This window comes from Scyliorhinus torazame, chromosome 11 (genome assembly GCF_047496885.1).
Source record: "Scyliorhinus torazame isolate Kashiwa2021f chromosome 11, sScyTor2.1, whole genome shotgun sequence".
NCBI classification, from domain to species: Eukaryota; Metazoa; Chordata; class Chondrichthyes; order Carcharhiniformes; family Scyliorhinidae; genus Scyliorhinus; species Scyliorhinus torazame.
In genome coordinates this window covers 173,674,752-173,693,536 of record NC_092717.1, presented here as the reverse complement: position 1 = coordinate 173,693,536, position 18,785 = coordinate 173,674,752, and the positions used below count along the sequence as shown (strand labels likewise).

Sequence of the window (18,785 nt, the reverse complement as noted above, 5' to 3'; positions counted from 1 at the left end):
GGGACCCTCTTAAGGGGCTGGTTTAGCACAAGGCTAAATCGCTGGCTTTAAAAGCAGACCACCTGTTTGAAAGTCAAGTATTAACTTGCAGTTTTGGCACTCACTGATGGTTCGCATTAAAACCTGCAAGAGGTTTAGCACGCAAATGCTACTTAGAAACAATTTTTGTTGTGCAGTGTATGTCAGCTCCATGTATTCATTTCTACTGAAGGTATGGTTTGAGCTGGCTGACCAAGAACAGCAGGGTTTCAAGATGGCTCAGTGTGTGAGAGGGCACACATGTTCAAAAACAGCTTCCTGATTGAGATGGTTTAGGGAAGGGGTTGTTTTCTATCTGCAAGGTGAAGCAGCCCTCCTGCCCCTCTCTCTTGAAGCAGCCAGTAGCAGCTCTGCCTGATTTCAGGGCCTCCTCCCATTCCTCTTGCTGATCAAGAGACTTGCAACAAGATGACCAAACACTCTTTCTTCTGGTGACTTGTATACGTCAATAAGGGAGAATAGCATTGCACTTTCTGTTTTGGGGTGAAATTCATCGAGAATTTCTGGAATAAATGCTGATAGCGATTTTGGTGAATTGTTGACAAAGTATTGTACAGAGTCTCCGGATGGGTTTCAAAAGTTCTCTTCAAACTTCCAGGAGTAACTGAACAGGGGGAAACTGATGTACCTTCAAACAGAGCTCAAAATCCTCTGTAACAACTAAATTGTCCCAAATTAACTAGATGCGTTTCAGGGAGGCCATTAGGTCAAGCATTTTCAACTAAAAGAACATGCATCCTCTTTAATGAGGACTAGCAAGCAATTTAAGTGGCATCAGCCCCTTGTCGATCCTCCAGGTAGTCATTCCTTGTACAAGCTTCAACTCCTTTATGAAGACAACATCTTGTACTAAATGTGAGCTACGTTAGCATTTCAGTTTATCTTGGCCACCTTAAATCCTCTGTATTCCCTGGTGCATTTGGGGAAAATTGTCCCCATAATCTAGGTTGGCGGGAAAATCATGTGAGGGTTTATAAATAAAGACAGGATTTTGAATTAATGCATTTGGGTTGAATGAGTCAATATAGATCAGCAAGGATGGAGGGACGAGTGATAGAAAAATAGCTTGTGACAGGATATATGCAACAGGGTTTTGAGTTTGAACTTATCCATTGAATCTCTACAGTGCAGAAGGATGCCATTTGGCCAATTAAGGTGTGCACCGGCCGTTAAAAATATCCAAATGCCTAACTTGCACATCTTCAGACTGTGGAAGGAAACCAGAGAACCCGGAAGAAACCCACACAGATATAGGGAGAACGTGCAAACTCCACTTAGACATTCACCAAGGTTGGAGCAAAACCAGGTCCCTGACACAAATGGTCTTATTCAGCCTGACATCTGTGGGCAGTGCTAGGGTGCCTGAGGGCAGTGGCAAGATGCCCAGGGGGTAGTGGGAAGTGCCAGGACACCACCCTGCCCAGAACCCGAATACCTCAGGGACTCCGATGGCCTGAACCCCCCCCCCCTCCGCCCCCCACAGGGGCCGTTACGCCTGGTCCACGTTTGTGTGGACCAGTGCCAAACAGTGCCACGGCGAGGTCTCCCAGGCGTGGGTGTTGGGAGTCTCCAGCACATACATGTTTAAATTAGGGTAACTGCTCACTTTAATATGCAAATCTGGATCCCGCCCAGTGAGGGCGAGATTAAGATCGTGACGTCTTGCGAGATCCTTTCGATCACGAGAGGAATTCTGAGCATTGAATATCTCGCAAGTTAACGGCCTTGTCGAGTCTCGCATTGGGCTCGGCGAGGATGTTCAGTCGGGCCTGTTAACTCGGTTTCTTTCTTGGGTGGCACGGTGGCGCAGTTATTAGCACTGCTGCCTCGTGGCACTGAGCACCCGCGTTTGATGCCGGCCCCCGGTCACTGTCCGTTTGGAGTTTGCACATTATCCTAATGTCTGTGTGGGTCTCACCCCCACAACTCAAAGATGTGCAGGGTAGGTGGATTGGCCACGCTAAATTTCCCCTCAAAAGAAACTCTGTTTCTTTCTCACAGACCTCGCCAGACCCGATTTCCAGCATTTTCTGTGTATATTTCACTCTTGCTCCTTCCCGTTTCAAGGCTGAAGATGCTTGCTACAGGCCGGAGAGCCTTACGTCAGTGGTAGGGAAATTACTGGAGAGAATTCTTCGAGATAGGAACTACTCCCATTTGGAAACAAGGGGTCGTATTAGCAGAGACGCAGCACGGTTTTGTGAAGGGGAGGTCATGTCTCACTAACTTGATGGAGTTTTTCCAGGTCACAAAGATGATTGATGCAGGTAGGGCAGTGGATGTTGTCTATATGGACTTCAGTAAGGTCCCTCATGGCAGACTGGTACAAAAGGTAAAGTTACATGGGATCAGAGGTGAGCTGGCAAGATGGATACAGAACTGGCTAGGTCATAGAAGGCAGAGATTAGCAATGGAAGGGTGCTGTTCTGATTGGAGGGCTGTGACTAGTGGTGTTCTGCAGGGATCAGTGGTGGGATCTTTGCTGTTCGTAGTATATATAAATGATTTGGAGGAAAATGTAACTGGTCTGATTAGTAAGTTTACGGACGACACAAAGGTTAGTGGAATTGCGGATAGCGATGAGGACTGTCAGAGGATACAGCAGGATTTAGATTGTTTGGAGACGTGGGCGGCGAGATGGCAGATGGAGTTTAATCCGGACAAATGAGGTAATGCATTTTGGAAGGTCTAATGCAGGTAGAGAATATACAGTGAATGGTAGAACCCTCAAGAGTATTGAAAATCAGAGAGATCTTGGTGTACAGGTCCACAGGTCACTAAAATGGGCAAAACAGGTGGAGAAGGTACTCAAGAAGGCATACGGCATGCTTGCCTTCATTGGCCGGGGCACTGAGTATAAAAATTGGCAAGTCATGTTGCAGCTGTATAAAACCTTAGTTAGGCCACACTTGGAGTATAGTGTTCAATTCTGGTCGCCACACTACCTGAAGGATGTGGAGGCTTTAGAGAGGGTGCAGAAGAGATTTACCAGAATGTTGCCTGGTATGGAGGGCATTAGCTATGAGGAGCGGTTGAATAAACTCGGTTTGTTCTCACTGGAACAAAGGAGGTTGAGGGGCGACCTGATAGAGGTCTACAAAAGTATGAGGAGCATAGACAGAGTGGATAGTCAGAGACTTTTTCCCAGGGTAGAGGGGTCAATTACTAGGGGGCAATGTTTTAAGGTGCGAGGGGCAAGGTTTAGAAGAGATGTACGAGGCAAGGCGTTTACACAGAGGGTAGTGGGTGCCTGGAACTCGCTGCCGGAGGAGATGGTGGAAGCAGGGACGATAGTGTCGTTTAAGGGGTGATGCACTATCAATTATGGCGAGACTGGTTTAGCTCACTGGGCTAAATCGCTGGCTTTTAAAGCAGACCAAGGCAGGCCAGCAGCACGGTTCGATTCCCGTACTAGCCTCCCCGGACAGGCGCCGGAATGTGGCGACTAGGGGCTTTTCACAGTAACTTCATTGAAGCCTACTCGTGACAATAAGCGATTTTCATTTCATTTCATTTCATTTCACAAGAGTAGAGAGTGATCGAGGCTTTATTACACAGAGATGTGTGGCCTCCTACAGCTGCTGCTGAAATGGCTGCAGTTCGGAGAGCACACACATTTATACTCCGCCTACTGGGTGGAGCCAGCAGGCAGGGATCTACCCCCGTACCTATAGTACAGGGGCCTTACCGTAATACCGTTGTATGCAGTGCAGTATTACAATATAATACAACAGTGGTGACTACCACAAGGGGCATCTTGACAAATACATGAATAGGATGGGAATAGAGGGATACGGACCCCGGAAGTGTAGGAGATTTTAGTTTAAACAGGCAGCATGGTCGGCGCAGGCTTGGAGGGCCGAAGGGCCTGTTCCTATGTTGTACTTTTCTTTGTTCTTTGTTTTAAAGGAGGGGTGTTAAAATCACCAGTTTAAAAAGCTTTGTGTGGGAAAACGTTTGAATGTACAAACAGATCTGCAGGTGTGGGTGTAGTGCTGTGGGATTTCATTTGAAGCTCTCATGTTGTCTTCCCTTGAACTTAATAAGACTGTGCATCAGTGCTCAAATTAGTCATTGCTCCAACTCCTCCAATCACAGATTCCCTCTTTCCCAATCTCGCCACATGGCAGGCGATTCAAGCTTGTCACCTGCGCATTGATTCTGCCTACATCTCCCGCTGTCTCAGGAAGGCAGCGTCAGGTCAGAGATTCCTCGCACCCAGGCTTTGTCCTCTTCCAGACCCTTCCATCAGGCAGAAGATACAGGAGTGTGAAGACCCGCACATCCAGACATAGGAATAGCTTCTTCCCCACAGCGACTAGACTCAACGACTCCCCCTCAGACTGATCTGCTCCCTGTAAGAACACTATTCATTACGTCCTATGCTGCTCTTGCTCATGTATTTGCTTTGTTTGGCCCTTGTTCCGCACTGTCAATGTACTATGTTGATTATTCTTTTTGTCTTCTATATATGTACCGTGTACGTTCCCTTGGCCGCAGAAAAATACTTTTCACTTTACTTCAGTACATGTGACAATAAATCAATCAATCAATCACCCCCCCCCTTGATGGAGCTCATTCCTCAAATAACATAAGGTAACTAATTGACCCCAGCCAATAGGATCCGGGCAGCTATAACATGCCCCCTCACAGGCATCGGGATTACCCTCCACAAGCACCTGAGCAACCCGCACCCACCCCCCACATAGGGGTATCCCCCACAAGCATTGGAGCAACCCGCATCCACCCCCTCTCTCACAGCCATTGGAGTAGCCCCCCACAAGCACCAGAGCAACCACCACCTGTACCCCCCCCTCCCCCACAGACTTTGCGGTAACCCCCACACAAGTGCCAGGGCAACCTGCTCTCATCCACCCTCCTTCCCCCTCACAGGCATCGGGGCAACCGTCCTCCACAATCACCAGGGCAAACCCGTACCGGCACGTAGGGAAACCCCTCCCCACCGCAATGGAGCTCTCACGATGGGCCCCCGTGGCATTTTCCCAGCACAATGGGGTGCCAGGAGGCAGTGCCAGGGTGCCAAAGGGTAGCGCCAGGGTATTGCCCAGGAATGTACCTTTCCTTTGGGGGCTATGCCTAACTTGCATCCAATGGGTTTCACATTTTTCAAAAGCTGTTGTAAACCTCGACGATGTGACATCACGCTGGAGAGGGGAGGAAACCCACGCAGACACTGGAAGAACATGCCAACGTAATTAGTGGGCAGCACGGTAGCATTGTGGTTAGCACAATTGCTTCACAGCTCCAGGGTCCCAGGTTCGATTCCGGCTTGGGTCACTGTCTGTGCGGAGTCTGCACATCCTCCCCGTGTGTGCATGGGTTTGGTGGGGTTACTGGGTTATGGGGATAGGGTGGAGGTGTTGACCTTGGGTGGGGTGCTCTTCCCAAGAGCCGGTACAGACTCGATGGGCCGAATGGCCTCCTTCTGCACTGTAAATTCTATGAATTACCATTGTTTAACTCCAGAACGTTAGTGTGGGACTCCAGTTTCTTATCCTCAAAAAGAATTTAAAATTCGATCATGCCAAAGAGTGAAATTTAGGCATCTTTAGATATTAGAACCAGTTTGAGACCTACAGTTCCATTAAATACTGGGGAAGTTAAAATCTTCTGTTTTGACTGGGAACTGCTAATTGTAGCAGATATTACAAGGACATACTCGGTGTCTGAGGGGCCAGCTTGTTTGGAGTGAAATTTGCAGGTGTTAAATCTCAAGATCTGTTCTTCCATGTGAGACACTATGCCATTGATTATGATTCCAGTATGTCTGCTGATAGCAGCAGGGAGGACTGATGGATAGCATCCATGCCTCACCAGGAGCCATTGAACAGTCGAAGAGGAAGGTGATTGATGGTCAAACCCCAGATACATGACCATCAATATCACAAATTGCAAGACAACATACGTGACTTTGTAATGGTTTAATTAAGCATGTGGGCCTTTAATGTGATTGGTTAATTATTCTCATAAACTATGCATGATGTAATCTTCAGTGATGATTGGACATGATGACCGTATCTCAAACAACGACGAATCAGACTACAGGAGAGAGATAAATCACTTGGTTGCACGGTGTACCAAAAACAACCTCTCTCTAAATGTTGGAAAGATCAAGGAACTGATCATCGACTTCAGGAAGCGTAGCACGACACACGCTCCCGTCTGCATCACTGGCTCCGAAGTGGAGATGGTCGATAGGCTTTAGGTTCCTGGGGGTCACCATCACCAACAGTCTGTACTATAAGTACATAAGACATAGGAGCAGAATTAGGCCACTTGGCCCAATCGGGTCTGCTCCGCCATTTAAAAAAAATAAAAAATTTAGAGTACCCAATTCATTTTTCCAATTAAGGGGCAATTTAGCGTGTTCCATCCACTTACCTTGCACATCTTTGGGTTGTGGGGGAAAATCCCACGCAAACATGGGGAGAATGTGCAAGCTCCACACAGACAGTGACCCAGAGCCGGGATCGAACCTGCGACCTCGTCGCCGTGTGACTGCAGTGCTATCACTGCGCCACCGTGCTGCCCTCCGCCATTCAATCATGGCTGATATTTTCTCATCCCCATTCTCCTGCCTTCTTCCCATAACCCCTGATCCCCTTAACTCCTCTTCTCCTGGTCCACTCACGTTGATGCAACAGTCAAGAAAGCCCAACAACATCTCTACTTCCTACGGAAGCTAAAGAAATTCAGCATGTCTGCATCGACTCTCACAAACTTCTACAGATGTGCGATAGAGAGCATCCTAGCCGGCTGCATCACAGCCTGGTATGGCAACTGCTCAGTCCATGATCGCAAGAAACTGCAGAGTGCGGTGAACTCAGCCCAATGCATCACACAAGCTTGCCACCCCACATTGATTCTATATTAACCTCCCGCTGCCTCAGGAAGGCAGACAGCATTATTAGAGACCCCTCCCATCCAGACCCTTCTTCCAGACCCTTCCATCAGGTAGAAGGTACAGAAGTCTGAAGACTCTCACATCCAGACATAGGAACAGCTTCTTCCCCACAGCTACAAGACTCCTCAACAACTCCCCCTCGGACTGATCTGTTCCCTGTAAGAACACTATTCACGACACCCTATGCTGCTCTTGCTCATGTATTTGCTTTGTTTGCCCCCTTGTTCCGCACTGTATCCAATCATTGTTTGTCGATGTACCATTTGACAATGTTCTCTGTTGATTATTTTTTTGTCTCCTATGTACGTACTGTGTACGTTCCCTCGGTCGCAGAAAAATACTTTTCACTGTACTTTGGTACATGTGACAAATAAAATTAAATCAAATCAAATCATAACAAGTAACAAATGAATGGTATATGCTAATTTCTTGTAATCGAATCTCAAACTATAACTGTCTGCACCATTCTTGAATCTGCGCTTTCTGGTGTCCCGATTTGAAATGCCAATAGCCCTTGCTATAGCTTGTAATAAAAGACTAGTTGCTTAACTCCAAGAGTCTTCATATGGTCTCACATGAGCGTGAGGGTGAAGCACACTACAATCAAATAGCTGTACAATTTCCCCCTCTCCAATGTTATGATCACTCTTCCCTAGAGGATCCTTAATTAATGCCTCCTCATTACACAATACCAAATCCAGAATAGCCTGCTCCCTGGTTGGTCCCACAACATAATGCTCCAAGAAACAATCTCGAACACATTCAATTAACTCTCCCTCGAGGCTCCCCTTGCCAATTTGATTAATCCAGTCTGTATGCACATTAAAAATCACCCATGATTATTGTTGTATCTTTCTTATAAGCCTCCTATAATTCCTGGTTTATACTGAGCCCCACTTTGGGGACCTGTAGATTGTTCCCACCAGGGACTTCTTTCCTTTGCTATTTCTTATTTCTACCCAGATAATTCCATCTTTATCTCCAGTGCCAATATCATTTCTCACTTTAGCACTGATTCCTTCCTTTACTTGTAAAGCTACACCACCTCCTTTCCCTTTCTGGCTATCCTTCCAAAATACTGTGTACCCCTGGATATTCAATTCCAAGACCTTGTCTCCTTGTAACCATGTCTCAGTACTCACCACCAAATCATACCCTTTTGTCTCTATTTGCTTTATTAAATCATTGATTTTATTCTCAATGCTTTGTGCATTCAGACACAAAGCCTTTAAGACAAAAAACAGAAAATGCTGGACAATCTCAGCAGGTCTGACAGCATCTGTGGAGAGAGAACAGAGCTAATGTTTTGAGTCTGGATGGCTCTTTGTCGAAGCCTTTCAGTTTGTTCTATTATCAAATTTCCCTACACTTCATAGAATCATAGAATCCCTACAGTGCAGAAGGAGCCATTCTGCCCATTGAGTGTGTCATTGGAAAGGGCAGCCTAGGGGGCCCCATTCCCCCACTCTATCCCCGTAACCCAGTAAATCCACGTAACCTTTTGGACACAAAGGAGCAATTTAGCACGACAAATCCACCACACCTGCACATTTTTGGACAGTGGGAGGAAACCGGAGGAAACCCAGACTCAGAGGTGGGTGGGAAGGTGGTTAACTGAGCACTTGCCCTATTTTACATGCACCACCGACTCATGCAGAAAAAAACACTTTAAAAAAATTTCATTTTACCTGATGATGAAATTGCTGACATCTCAATAAGGAATTTCAGATTATTATCAGCCAATAGCAAGCTCTTATAACTTACCAAGAGTTTATTGAATGGCTAATTCCAAGATGGATAGTCTTTTTAAATATGGTTTGATAAAGTCCACAAGCATCATTAGATGGTGTTAAGATGTTTATTGAATTCATAGTCATGACACACATGTTCCCTAGAGCCTGGCAGGCAGTAAGATTTGCAAATCTCTGAAAATAAAAAATAAAAATGTAAATCAAAACAATTAATTTACAAATGAATGTGAATCACAATTAATAAGTCTATAAACTTCTATGTACTTCATAAGGCTAATTAATGAAAGATGCAAGATTAGCATTTACTGTTTCTGACATTAGTGTAAGACATTTAACGTATTTTATTATATTTTTTGCTATTTTAACCACTTTAATTTTTTTGAAAGTATTCTTATTCAACAAATTTTCAACAGTTTTACAATTCGCAACAACCCCTCAAAACCTCCCAGCTCACCAACAGCCCTCTACTCTCAACAGTCAACAATAACCAACTCCCGAAAGTGCATGATAAACAAATGCCATCAATTGTAGAATCCATCACTCGCCAACTCCCCCCTTCACCTTTTCCAGGGTCAGAAACTCCAGCAGGTCCCCCACCATGCTAGGGCACAGGGTGGAGAAGTTGATACTTCCTACGAAGCCGCCTACGAGCCGCCTAAGAGCAATAAGAGAGGCGAAGGGTAAAACATCTGCCCCAAACCTGCCTGCAGCTCCAGCCAGTCAGACAACCCGAAAATGGCTTCTAGGGGACCGGGCGCCACGTCCACATGTAAGACCCCTGAAATGGTGCTGAACACCATCCTCCAAAATCTTTCCAACTTCGCGCAAGACCTTCCTCCGCCTACTGTCTGCTCTATAGTATCACCTTCCTAATCCTGACCACCTTCCCCATCCAAACAAACAAAGAAATCAGGCTGTCCACCCCCCAAAATAACACCTTGGGCAAAAAGACCGGCAGGCATTGAAACAAAAAGAAGAGGGCAGCACAGTAGCACAGTGGTTAGCACAGTTGCTTCACAGCTCCAGGGTCCCAGGTTTGATTTGCGGCTTGGGTCACAGAGAACTGCACGTTCTCCCTGTGTCTGCTTGGGTTTCCTCCGGGTGCTCCGGTTTCCTCCCACAGTCCAAAGATGTGCAGGTTAGGTGGATTGACCATGCTAAATTTCCCTTAGTGTCCAAAAAGGTGAAATAGGGTTACTGGGTTACGGGAATAGGGTGGAGGCATGGGCTTGACTAGGGTGCTCTTTCCAAGGACCGGTGCAGACTCAATGGGCTGAATGGCCTCCATCTGCACTGTAAATTCTACGATTCTATGAAAACATCTGTGTAGTGATCTGCATATCTGTATGTACACAAGGGGTTAATGTATAGACATAACAATCAAGTAATCACTAGACTCAGGTATAAATAGACAGACGGAAGTCAAGATCCGCCTCTTCATAAGTGACTCGTGACAACAAGCAGACAAAGACAGCTCAGCACAGGTGTAGCTGATCATAAGTATTTCTTGTTTAATCATGTTCATATAACATCTAGTTTAAGCATTGGAGAGAGAACAAACTCACAGTTAATTCATCAACGTTACTCAATAAAGTATTTGCTCTAATTGGAAGACTACGAGTGTTAATCAACATCGAGTTAAGGATCATTCTGGAAGAAGCAAGTGAGTAACTATTATTGCACAAAGCAAAACAAGATTGCTATCAGAAATAGTAATATAATATGGTACCAGGCCGTGATTTCAAGAAAGCTTACTAGACAGATTAGATAGAACTAGAAAAAAAGAGAAAATTCATACCGGATATTCGACTTTGGAAGGCTTCGCAGCATTCCTCGAAGAACAATCAGCTCGATGGACCAAGTTCAAGCTCCACGTCAACTCAAAACTAACGGTAATCTTAAGTCTAATTGCAAACTTTTTAAATAGCAATTCCATATCTTCATGGAAGCACTTGATTTGAACACCGCTTCTGAAGCTAGAAAAATAGCTCTGCTTTTATCCATGGCAGGACAGCAGGCTGTAGAAATATACAACTCTTTCACTTACTCTGAAAGGGAGGACAAAAGCAAACATGATGTAATAATTAACAAATTTGAACGCCTTTGCAAAACGCAGAAAAGTGAAACCTTTGAGGGATTCAAGTTCAAAAGACGTTTGCAAAAACATGGAGAATCATTCATCAGCTTTGTCACAGATTTAAAGTCATCAGCACAAGCCTGAAACTTTGCTGCTTTAAGAGACTCAATGCTCAGAGACCAAATTGTACAGGGAATATATGATGAGGGACTCAGAGAATCATTATTAAAACAGAAAGATTTAACGCTGGAAATTGAGATTTAACTCACGAACAAAGTAAAGAACAGTATAATTAGTTTTACTACCATGAAAAGATACAAAACGTCCACCACGAGGTCGAGTCAGTTCAAATGGTGTCTGCATTCAAAACAGCTTCTTCTTGCTGGCAGATCCGATTCAAACAAGTGCGCACATCAACAAAAGACGCAAACCGGCAAAATTCCGATTTGTACATGCGCAAGAAGCCACGCATGCACAGTTGAGAAAACATGCGCTGGCTGAAGATCGATTTGCGCATGTGCAAGAAGCTGGGCATACGCAGTTGAAAAAAGTTTTCACACTGTCCGAAGATCGATTTGCGCATGCGCAATCGATTACTACGCATGCACTATCGATTATTATGCATGATGTCACGAGCGTCATGACGTCAGAAGATTCAGACAATGCCCACTTAAAGAGAAAATGCCCGAAAATCACAAACAAGACTCTTAAAGGTACAACACCCAAGTTTCTTTTACCTCAAAAGGCACAACACTGCCTGAATTTCAACCAGCAGCTGAAAACAACTTTCACAGCACCCTAGAACACGCAGTTTGCCGCATCCAAAGTGAAGAGTACATTAACAAATCCGAAACCAAAGAAGATGACTTGTTAATTAAAAGTGAAGAGCACAATACCAAATCCGAAACCAAAGAAGACGATTTGTTTATTGAAGAATACTACTCAGACATGGCTGAGTTATTCGAATATGATGATCATAGCATCAGCAACATGGTTGAAAAGCTCAATATGACTCTACTCATGGTAGATGAATCCAATACCATGACAGAACGGCAGTTCGTTGATATATTGGATGACAGCAATCTGTCAAATAGCCAAGAAGAAAACAATGCCACATAGAGAGTACTGACCGACTCCGTTGAGAGAGCACAAATCGACTCCACAGAGAGAACACTCCACAACTCCACAGAGAGAGCGATGCCAGGCTCCACAGAGAGCTCATGGACAGACTCCAGAATGGAAGCAATTAAAGACTCCAGAGCGACAACCATGCATGAAGAAGACTATGAAGGTCTATCCACCTTATTTCAGCAACCAGAAGCAGACTATGAAAGTCTATCCAGCTCATGTGAACAACAAAAAGACTATGAAAGTGTACCCAGATTATTTAAACAACAACAAGACGGCTATGAAGGTCTATCTACCTATTTGATGAATAACAAGAAGGCAATGAATGTCTAATCACTGTATGTATGAATAGTGGCGCAGTGATCACAATCAGCATACACGATGTGCAAGATCACAGCAAGACTGACAGATCTCAGCTCGTCTGTATAGAAGCACTCAACAATCAAAGTCAAACTATTCTTGAGTCCAGTGAGACCGCATCAATTAAAACCTCATCTACTCTTGACAACCTACAAGAAACTGAAATCTTGACGATGTTGACTCCTGAAGAGAAGCACCAAGAGATCAAAGATGAAGCAGATCAACCAGAAATGACTCCAGAAAAGGAGCACCAAGGAAGAAAAAGGAATCAAATCAACCAGAAATAATGGATGTCACCAAGATCAATGCAATATTAGATCATTCACACAAACCTCAATGCAAAAAGCTCAATGAAACATCAGATACCACAAAGGACACTGATGCCAATAACTTTGAGAATTACTCAAATTATCCATAAGGAACAGTCATTGAGTACAACAAGAACAATAACAACAAGCTATTACGCGCCAGGGTTTAGAGAACCTCAAAGTGTATCATGGAGTTCACCTGACCCACAGCTTTTTTTTAGAGTACCCAATTCATTTTTTCCAATTAAGGGGCAATTTAGCGTGGCCAATCAACCTAGCATGCACATCTTTGGGTTGTGGGGGCGAAACCCACGCAAACATGGGGAGAATGTGCAAACTCCACACGGACAGTGACCCAGAGCTGGGATCGAACCTGGGACCTCGGTGCCGTGAGGCTGCATGGCTAACACAGTGTGCCACCGTGCTGCCGATCCACAACTTTTAATAGATTTTGGTTATGGGGAGTACAAGGGCCCACTCTACAGGTGTGATGCAACAGAGATCTAAAGTGCTTTTAAAACAAAACAATGTCTATTATATGAATCCAGTTAACATTTTATAAACACACAGTAAACATCTTAGCAACTATCAACTCAAATACTTCGCCAAAGAAAACAGTACTCTATAAGTAACCCTTAATCTTTCCTAGCAACATCCATAAGATAAATAAGCTCTTTAAGAAAGACAGCAGGTTTAAATTCTCTACTGAGAGCAGTTATCACATTTAAATTAGCAAGTGATCTGAAGACATTCTTTTCATGCAAAGAGATCAGAATTACACCTTGTTTTGCTGGATGCAGCTCCAACTGTGAAAACGAAACTAAACACACTGTGGCTGCCAGCTCAAAATCGAAAGTAAAAACAGACAGACAGCCCAGCTCCACCCACACTCTGACATCATGGCAGCTATTTGATAAACACCCTTTTCTTAAAGGTACATCCACTACAGCTATTTGATAAACACCCATTTCTTAAAGCTACTCTCACATGACACCTCCCCCAAAGAAAATAAAAATAAACCATCAACTTCAAGATGGTTTCATTTTTCACCTTTTCACTTTTCTTTAAGAAATATTGACAGTGAATATACGTTTTCTTTTAACAAAACAAAACATGCAAACATTTATAATAACATAGTCCATTTCAGTTCTCCTTCCTCCAACTGAAATCCTTCTTGATTGACAGTCGCTTTGGACAAGAAGGTCTCTGCCCGATCTATCCATTCTCTATGCCTCGGCATTTCTCTTGAAAGTCAGATACTTTAGTTCAATCCGATCATAGAGCCCCTTGTAATTCTCCAACACAGGAGTATTGGTTAACACAGCCTTCAGGCAGTCAAATGCCAGTTGACACTCTGCTGCCCACTTAAATTTGCTACGCTTCTTTAGCAAGTCTGTCAGTGGAGCAACCATGATGCTAGAATTTGGCACATGCTAAACCAACCAGAAATGACTCCAGAAGAGGAAACCACTCATGCCAAGAAATTGCATTGTTTCCCTTTGTGTCGAGGGTATTGGAAACTCCTCAATAACTTTTGTATTCACATCCCGTGGGACCAATCGACCTTGTCCGATTGTATGGCCAAGGAAAGTAATTTGGGCTTTTCCAAATTCACTTTTGGCTAGGTTTACTACCAAACCCGCCTCCTGAAGTCGATTGAATAACTCCATCAGATGCTTCAAATGTTCCTTCCATGTCAGACTGAAAATTACCAGATTGTCGATGTATACTGCACAATTGGGTAATCCTGAAACAACTTTGATGGTTAACCATTGAAATGTGGCTGGGGCGTTTTTCATGTCAAATGGCATAACTTTGAATTGGTAGATATCATCTGGAGTCTGTACTTTACCTGAATGCTCGTAGTATTTGGAATAAGGTAAATGAGTTGATGGCGCAAATCATCGTGAATGACTATGATTTAGTGGCCATGACTGAAACATGGTTAAAGGATGGTCACGACTGGGAGTTAAATATCCGAGGGTATCAAACTATTCGGAAGGACAGAGTGGATGGTAAGGGAGGTGGTATAGCTCGGTGACATCCGGGCAACAGTAAGGGATGACATCGGTGCTATGGAGGATAAGGTTGAATCCATTTGGATGGAAATCAGGAATAGTAAGACGAAAAAGTCACTGATAGGAGTAGTCTATAGGCCACCAAATAGTAACATTATGGTGGGGCAGGCAATAAACAAAAAAATAATGGATGCATGTAGAAATGCTACAGCAGTTATCATGGGGGATTTTAATCTACATGTCGATTGGTTTAACCAGGTCGGTCAAGGCAGCCTTGAGGAGGAGTTTATAGAATGTATCCACGATAGTTTCCTAGAACAGTATGTAATGGAACCTACAAGGGAACAAGCGGTCCTAAATCTGGTCCTGTGTAATGAGACAGGATTGATTCAGGATCTCATAGTTAGGGATCCTCTTGGAAGGAACGATCACAATATGGTGGAATTTAAAATACAGATGCAGGGTGAAAAAGTAAAATCAAGCACTAGTGTTTTGTGCTTAAACAAAGGAGATTACAATGGGATGAGAGAAGAACTAGCTAAGGTAGACTGGGAGCAAAGACTTTATGGTGAAACAGTTGAGGAACAGTGGAGAACCTTCCAAGTGATTTTTCACAGTGCTCAGCAAAGGTTTATACCAACAAAAAGGAAGGACGGTAAAAAGAGGGAAAATCAACCGTGGATATCTAAGGAAATAAGGGAGAGTATCAAATTGAAGGAAAAAACATACAAAGTAGCAAAGATCAGTGGGAGACTAGAGGACTGGGAAATCTTTAGGGGGCAACAGAAAGCTACTAAAAAAGCTATAAAGAAGAGTAAGATAGATTATGAGAGTAAACTTGCTCAGAATATAAAAACAGATAGTAAAAGTTTCTACAAATACATAAAACAAAAAAGAGTAGCTAAGGTAAATATTGGTCCTTTAGAGGATGAGAAGGGAGATTTAATAAAGGGAGATGAGGAAATGGCTGAGGAACTGAACAGGTTTTTTGGGTGGTTCTTCACAGTGGAAGACACAAATAACATGCCAGTGACTGATGGAAATGAGGCTATGACAGGTGAGGACCTTGAGAGGATTGTTATCACCAAGGAGGTAGTGATGGGCAAGCTAATGGGGCTAAAGGTAGACAAGTCTCCTGGACCTGATGGAATGCATCCCAGAGTGCTAAAAGTGATGGCTAGGGAAATTGCAAATGCACTAGTGATAATTTACCAAAATTCACTAGACTCTGGGGTGGTCCCGGCGGATTGGAAATTAGCAAACGTGACGCCACTGTTTAAAAAAGGAGGTAGGCAGAAAGTGGGTAATTATAGGCCAGTGAGCTTAACTTCGGTATTAGGGAAGATGCTGGAATCTATCATCAATGAAGAAATAGCGAGGCATCTGGATGGAAATTGTCCCATTGGGCAGATGCAACATGGGTTCATAAAGGGCAGGTCGTGCCTAACTAATTTAGTGGAATTTTTTGAGGACATTAACAGTGCGGTAGATAACGGGTGTTGTCAGTGTTGGGCCCATAACTGTTCACAATTTACATAGATGATTTGGAGTTGGGGACCAAGGGCAATGTGTCCAAGTTTACAGACGACACTAAGATAAGTGGTAAAGCAAAAAGTGCAGAGGATACTGGAAGTCTGCAGAGGGATTTGGATAGGCTAAGTGAATGGGCTAGGGTCTGGCAGATGGAATACAATGTTGACAAATGTGAGGTTATCCATTTTGGTCAGAATAACAGCAAAAGGGATTATTATTTAAATGATAAAATATTAAAACATGCTGCTGTGCAGAGAGACCTGGGTGTGCTAGTGCATGAGTCGCAAAAAGTTGGTTTATAGGTGCAACAGGTGATTAAGACGGCAAATGGAATTTTGTCCTTCATTGGTAGAGGGATGGAGTTTAAGACTAGGGAGGTTATGCTGCAATTGTATAAGGTGTTAGTGAGGCCACACCTGGAGTATTGTGTTCAGTTTTGGTCTCCTTACTTGAGAAAGGACGTACTGGCACTGGAGATTGTGCAGAGGAGATTCACTAGGTTAATCCCAGAGCTGAAGGGGTTGGATTACGAGGAGAGGTTGAGTAGACTGGGACTGTACTCGTTGGAATTTAGAAGGTTGAGGAGGGATCTTATAGAAACATATAAAATTATGAAGGGAATAGATAGGATAGATGCAGGCAGGTTGTTTCCACTGGCGGGTGAAAGCAGAACTAGGGGGCAAAGCCTCAAAATAAGGGGAAGTAGATTTAGGACTGTGTTTAGGAGGAACGTCTTCACCCAAAGGGTTGTGAATCTATGGAATTCCTTGCCCAGTGAAGCAGTGGAGGCTCCTTCATTAAATTTTATTTAATATAAAGATAGATAGTTTTTTGAAGAATGAAGGGATTAAGGGTTATGGTGTTTGGGCCGGAAAGTGGAGCTGAGTCCACAAAAGATCAGCCATGATCTCATTGAATGGTGGAGCAGGCTCGAGAGGCCAGATGGCCTACTCCTGCTCCTAGTTCTTATGTGCTTATGTTCTTATGTCACAAAAAATGAAATCTCCTTCGCCCTTTCAAATAAAGGTACATGCCAGTAACCTTTAAGTAAATCCAGTTTGGAAATAAAAGCTGATTGTCCCACCTTGTCAATGCAATCCTCCAAACATGAGATAGGATAAGAGTCCGTCCTTGTAACTGCATTAACCTTTCTATAGTCCACACACAGCCTTTGGGTAGTGTCTGGTTTCGGTACCAGCACTATGGGTGAGCTCCATTGGCTGCAACCCACTTCAATTATGCCATTTCTAAGCATACTTTCAATTTCCTTGTTAACCTGTGCTAATTTTAAAGGGTTAAGTCTATATGGATGTTGTTTAATTGGAACAGCATTTCCCACATCTACATCATGTACAGCCATTTTAGTGCTTCCCAACTTATCTCTACAAACTTGCCCATGTGATATCAATAACTCTTTCAGGTCAGTTCATTTTTCCTCTGGAATGTTACACAACAATTAATCCCAATTTTGAAGAACATCTTCGTTTTCCAATTTAATTTGAGGGATGTCAAATTCAAAGTCATCTGTATTCAGTTCTTCACTTAAAGTTAGAATCATTAAAACCTCCACCTTTTGCTCTCCTTCCCTTTCAAAGTACCTTTTTTTTTTTTTCTTTTTCAATCTATATTTTTATTCGACTTTTATCATTTTTACAGATAACACAACATATTTTCAAAACACCAGTCCAATGGGCTCATTGCCAGTCAGCTGTTTTTCAGTGTACTGGTTATCACGTTCCCCTCACACAGCAAATGTCCCATCTTATTATTATTCGAAACATTATTGACGTTACTCATCTACATTTGCAGCTAAGTTGTATCATTGTTATTTATTGTTCAATAGTTAAACAAATGCATTACCTTCCACCCGCAAAGTTCCAAATGGTACCCTGCAAAATACTCTGTGAATCGCAGTCAGAGTTCACACGTGTTAGTTGTGAATGGTTTTCTTTTTTTTTATTAAATATTTTATTGAAAATTTTTGGTCAACCAACACAGTACATTGTGCATCCTTTACACAATATTATAACAACACAAATAACAATGACCTATTTTATAAACAAAAATTGAATAAATAATAAATAACAAAAATGAAAACTAGCCCGAATTGGCAACTGCCTTGTCACAAGTAACACTCTCCAAAAATATAATTTAACAGTCCAATATATAATTATCTGTAGCAACGACCTATACATACTATACAGTATATATTAACAACCCTGAGAGTCCTTCTGGTTCCTCCTCCCCCCCCCCCCCCCCCCCCCCGATCCTGGGCTGCTGCTGCTGCCTTCTTTTTCCCATTCCGTCTATCTTTCTGCGAGGTATTCGACGAACGGTTGCCACCGCCTGGTGAACCCTTGAGCCGACCCCCTTAATCCGCTCTAGCTTTATAAACCCCGCCATGTCATTTATCCAGGTCTCCACCCCCGGGGGCTTGGCTTCTTTCCACATTAGCAATATCCTGCGCCGGGCTACTAGGGACGCAAAGGCCAAAACATCGGCCTCTCTCGCCTCCTGCACTCCCGGCTCTTGTGCAACCCCAAATATAGCCAACCCCCAGCTTGGTTCGACCCGGACTCCTACTACTTTTGAAAGCACCTTTGTCACCCCCATCCAAAACCCCTGTAGTGCCGGGCATGACCAAAA

General features: G+C 43.6%; 1 protein-coding gene across 1 annotated transcript in view; it reads right to left on the bottom strand.

Annotated features, from left to right (window-relative positions):
• The window catches only part of tmem67 (transmembrane protein 67), a 439,599-nt gene that overhangs the window by 262,487 nt on the left and 158,327 nt on the right, over positions 1-18,785 (bottom strand). The window contains exon 9 of the mRNA XM_072468028.1: positions 8,729-8,889. Coding sequence (XP_072324129.1) covers positions 8,729-8,889 — 161 coding nt within the window. The remainder of the gene's footprint in view (positions 1-8,728; positions 8,890-18,785) is intronic.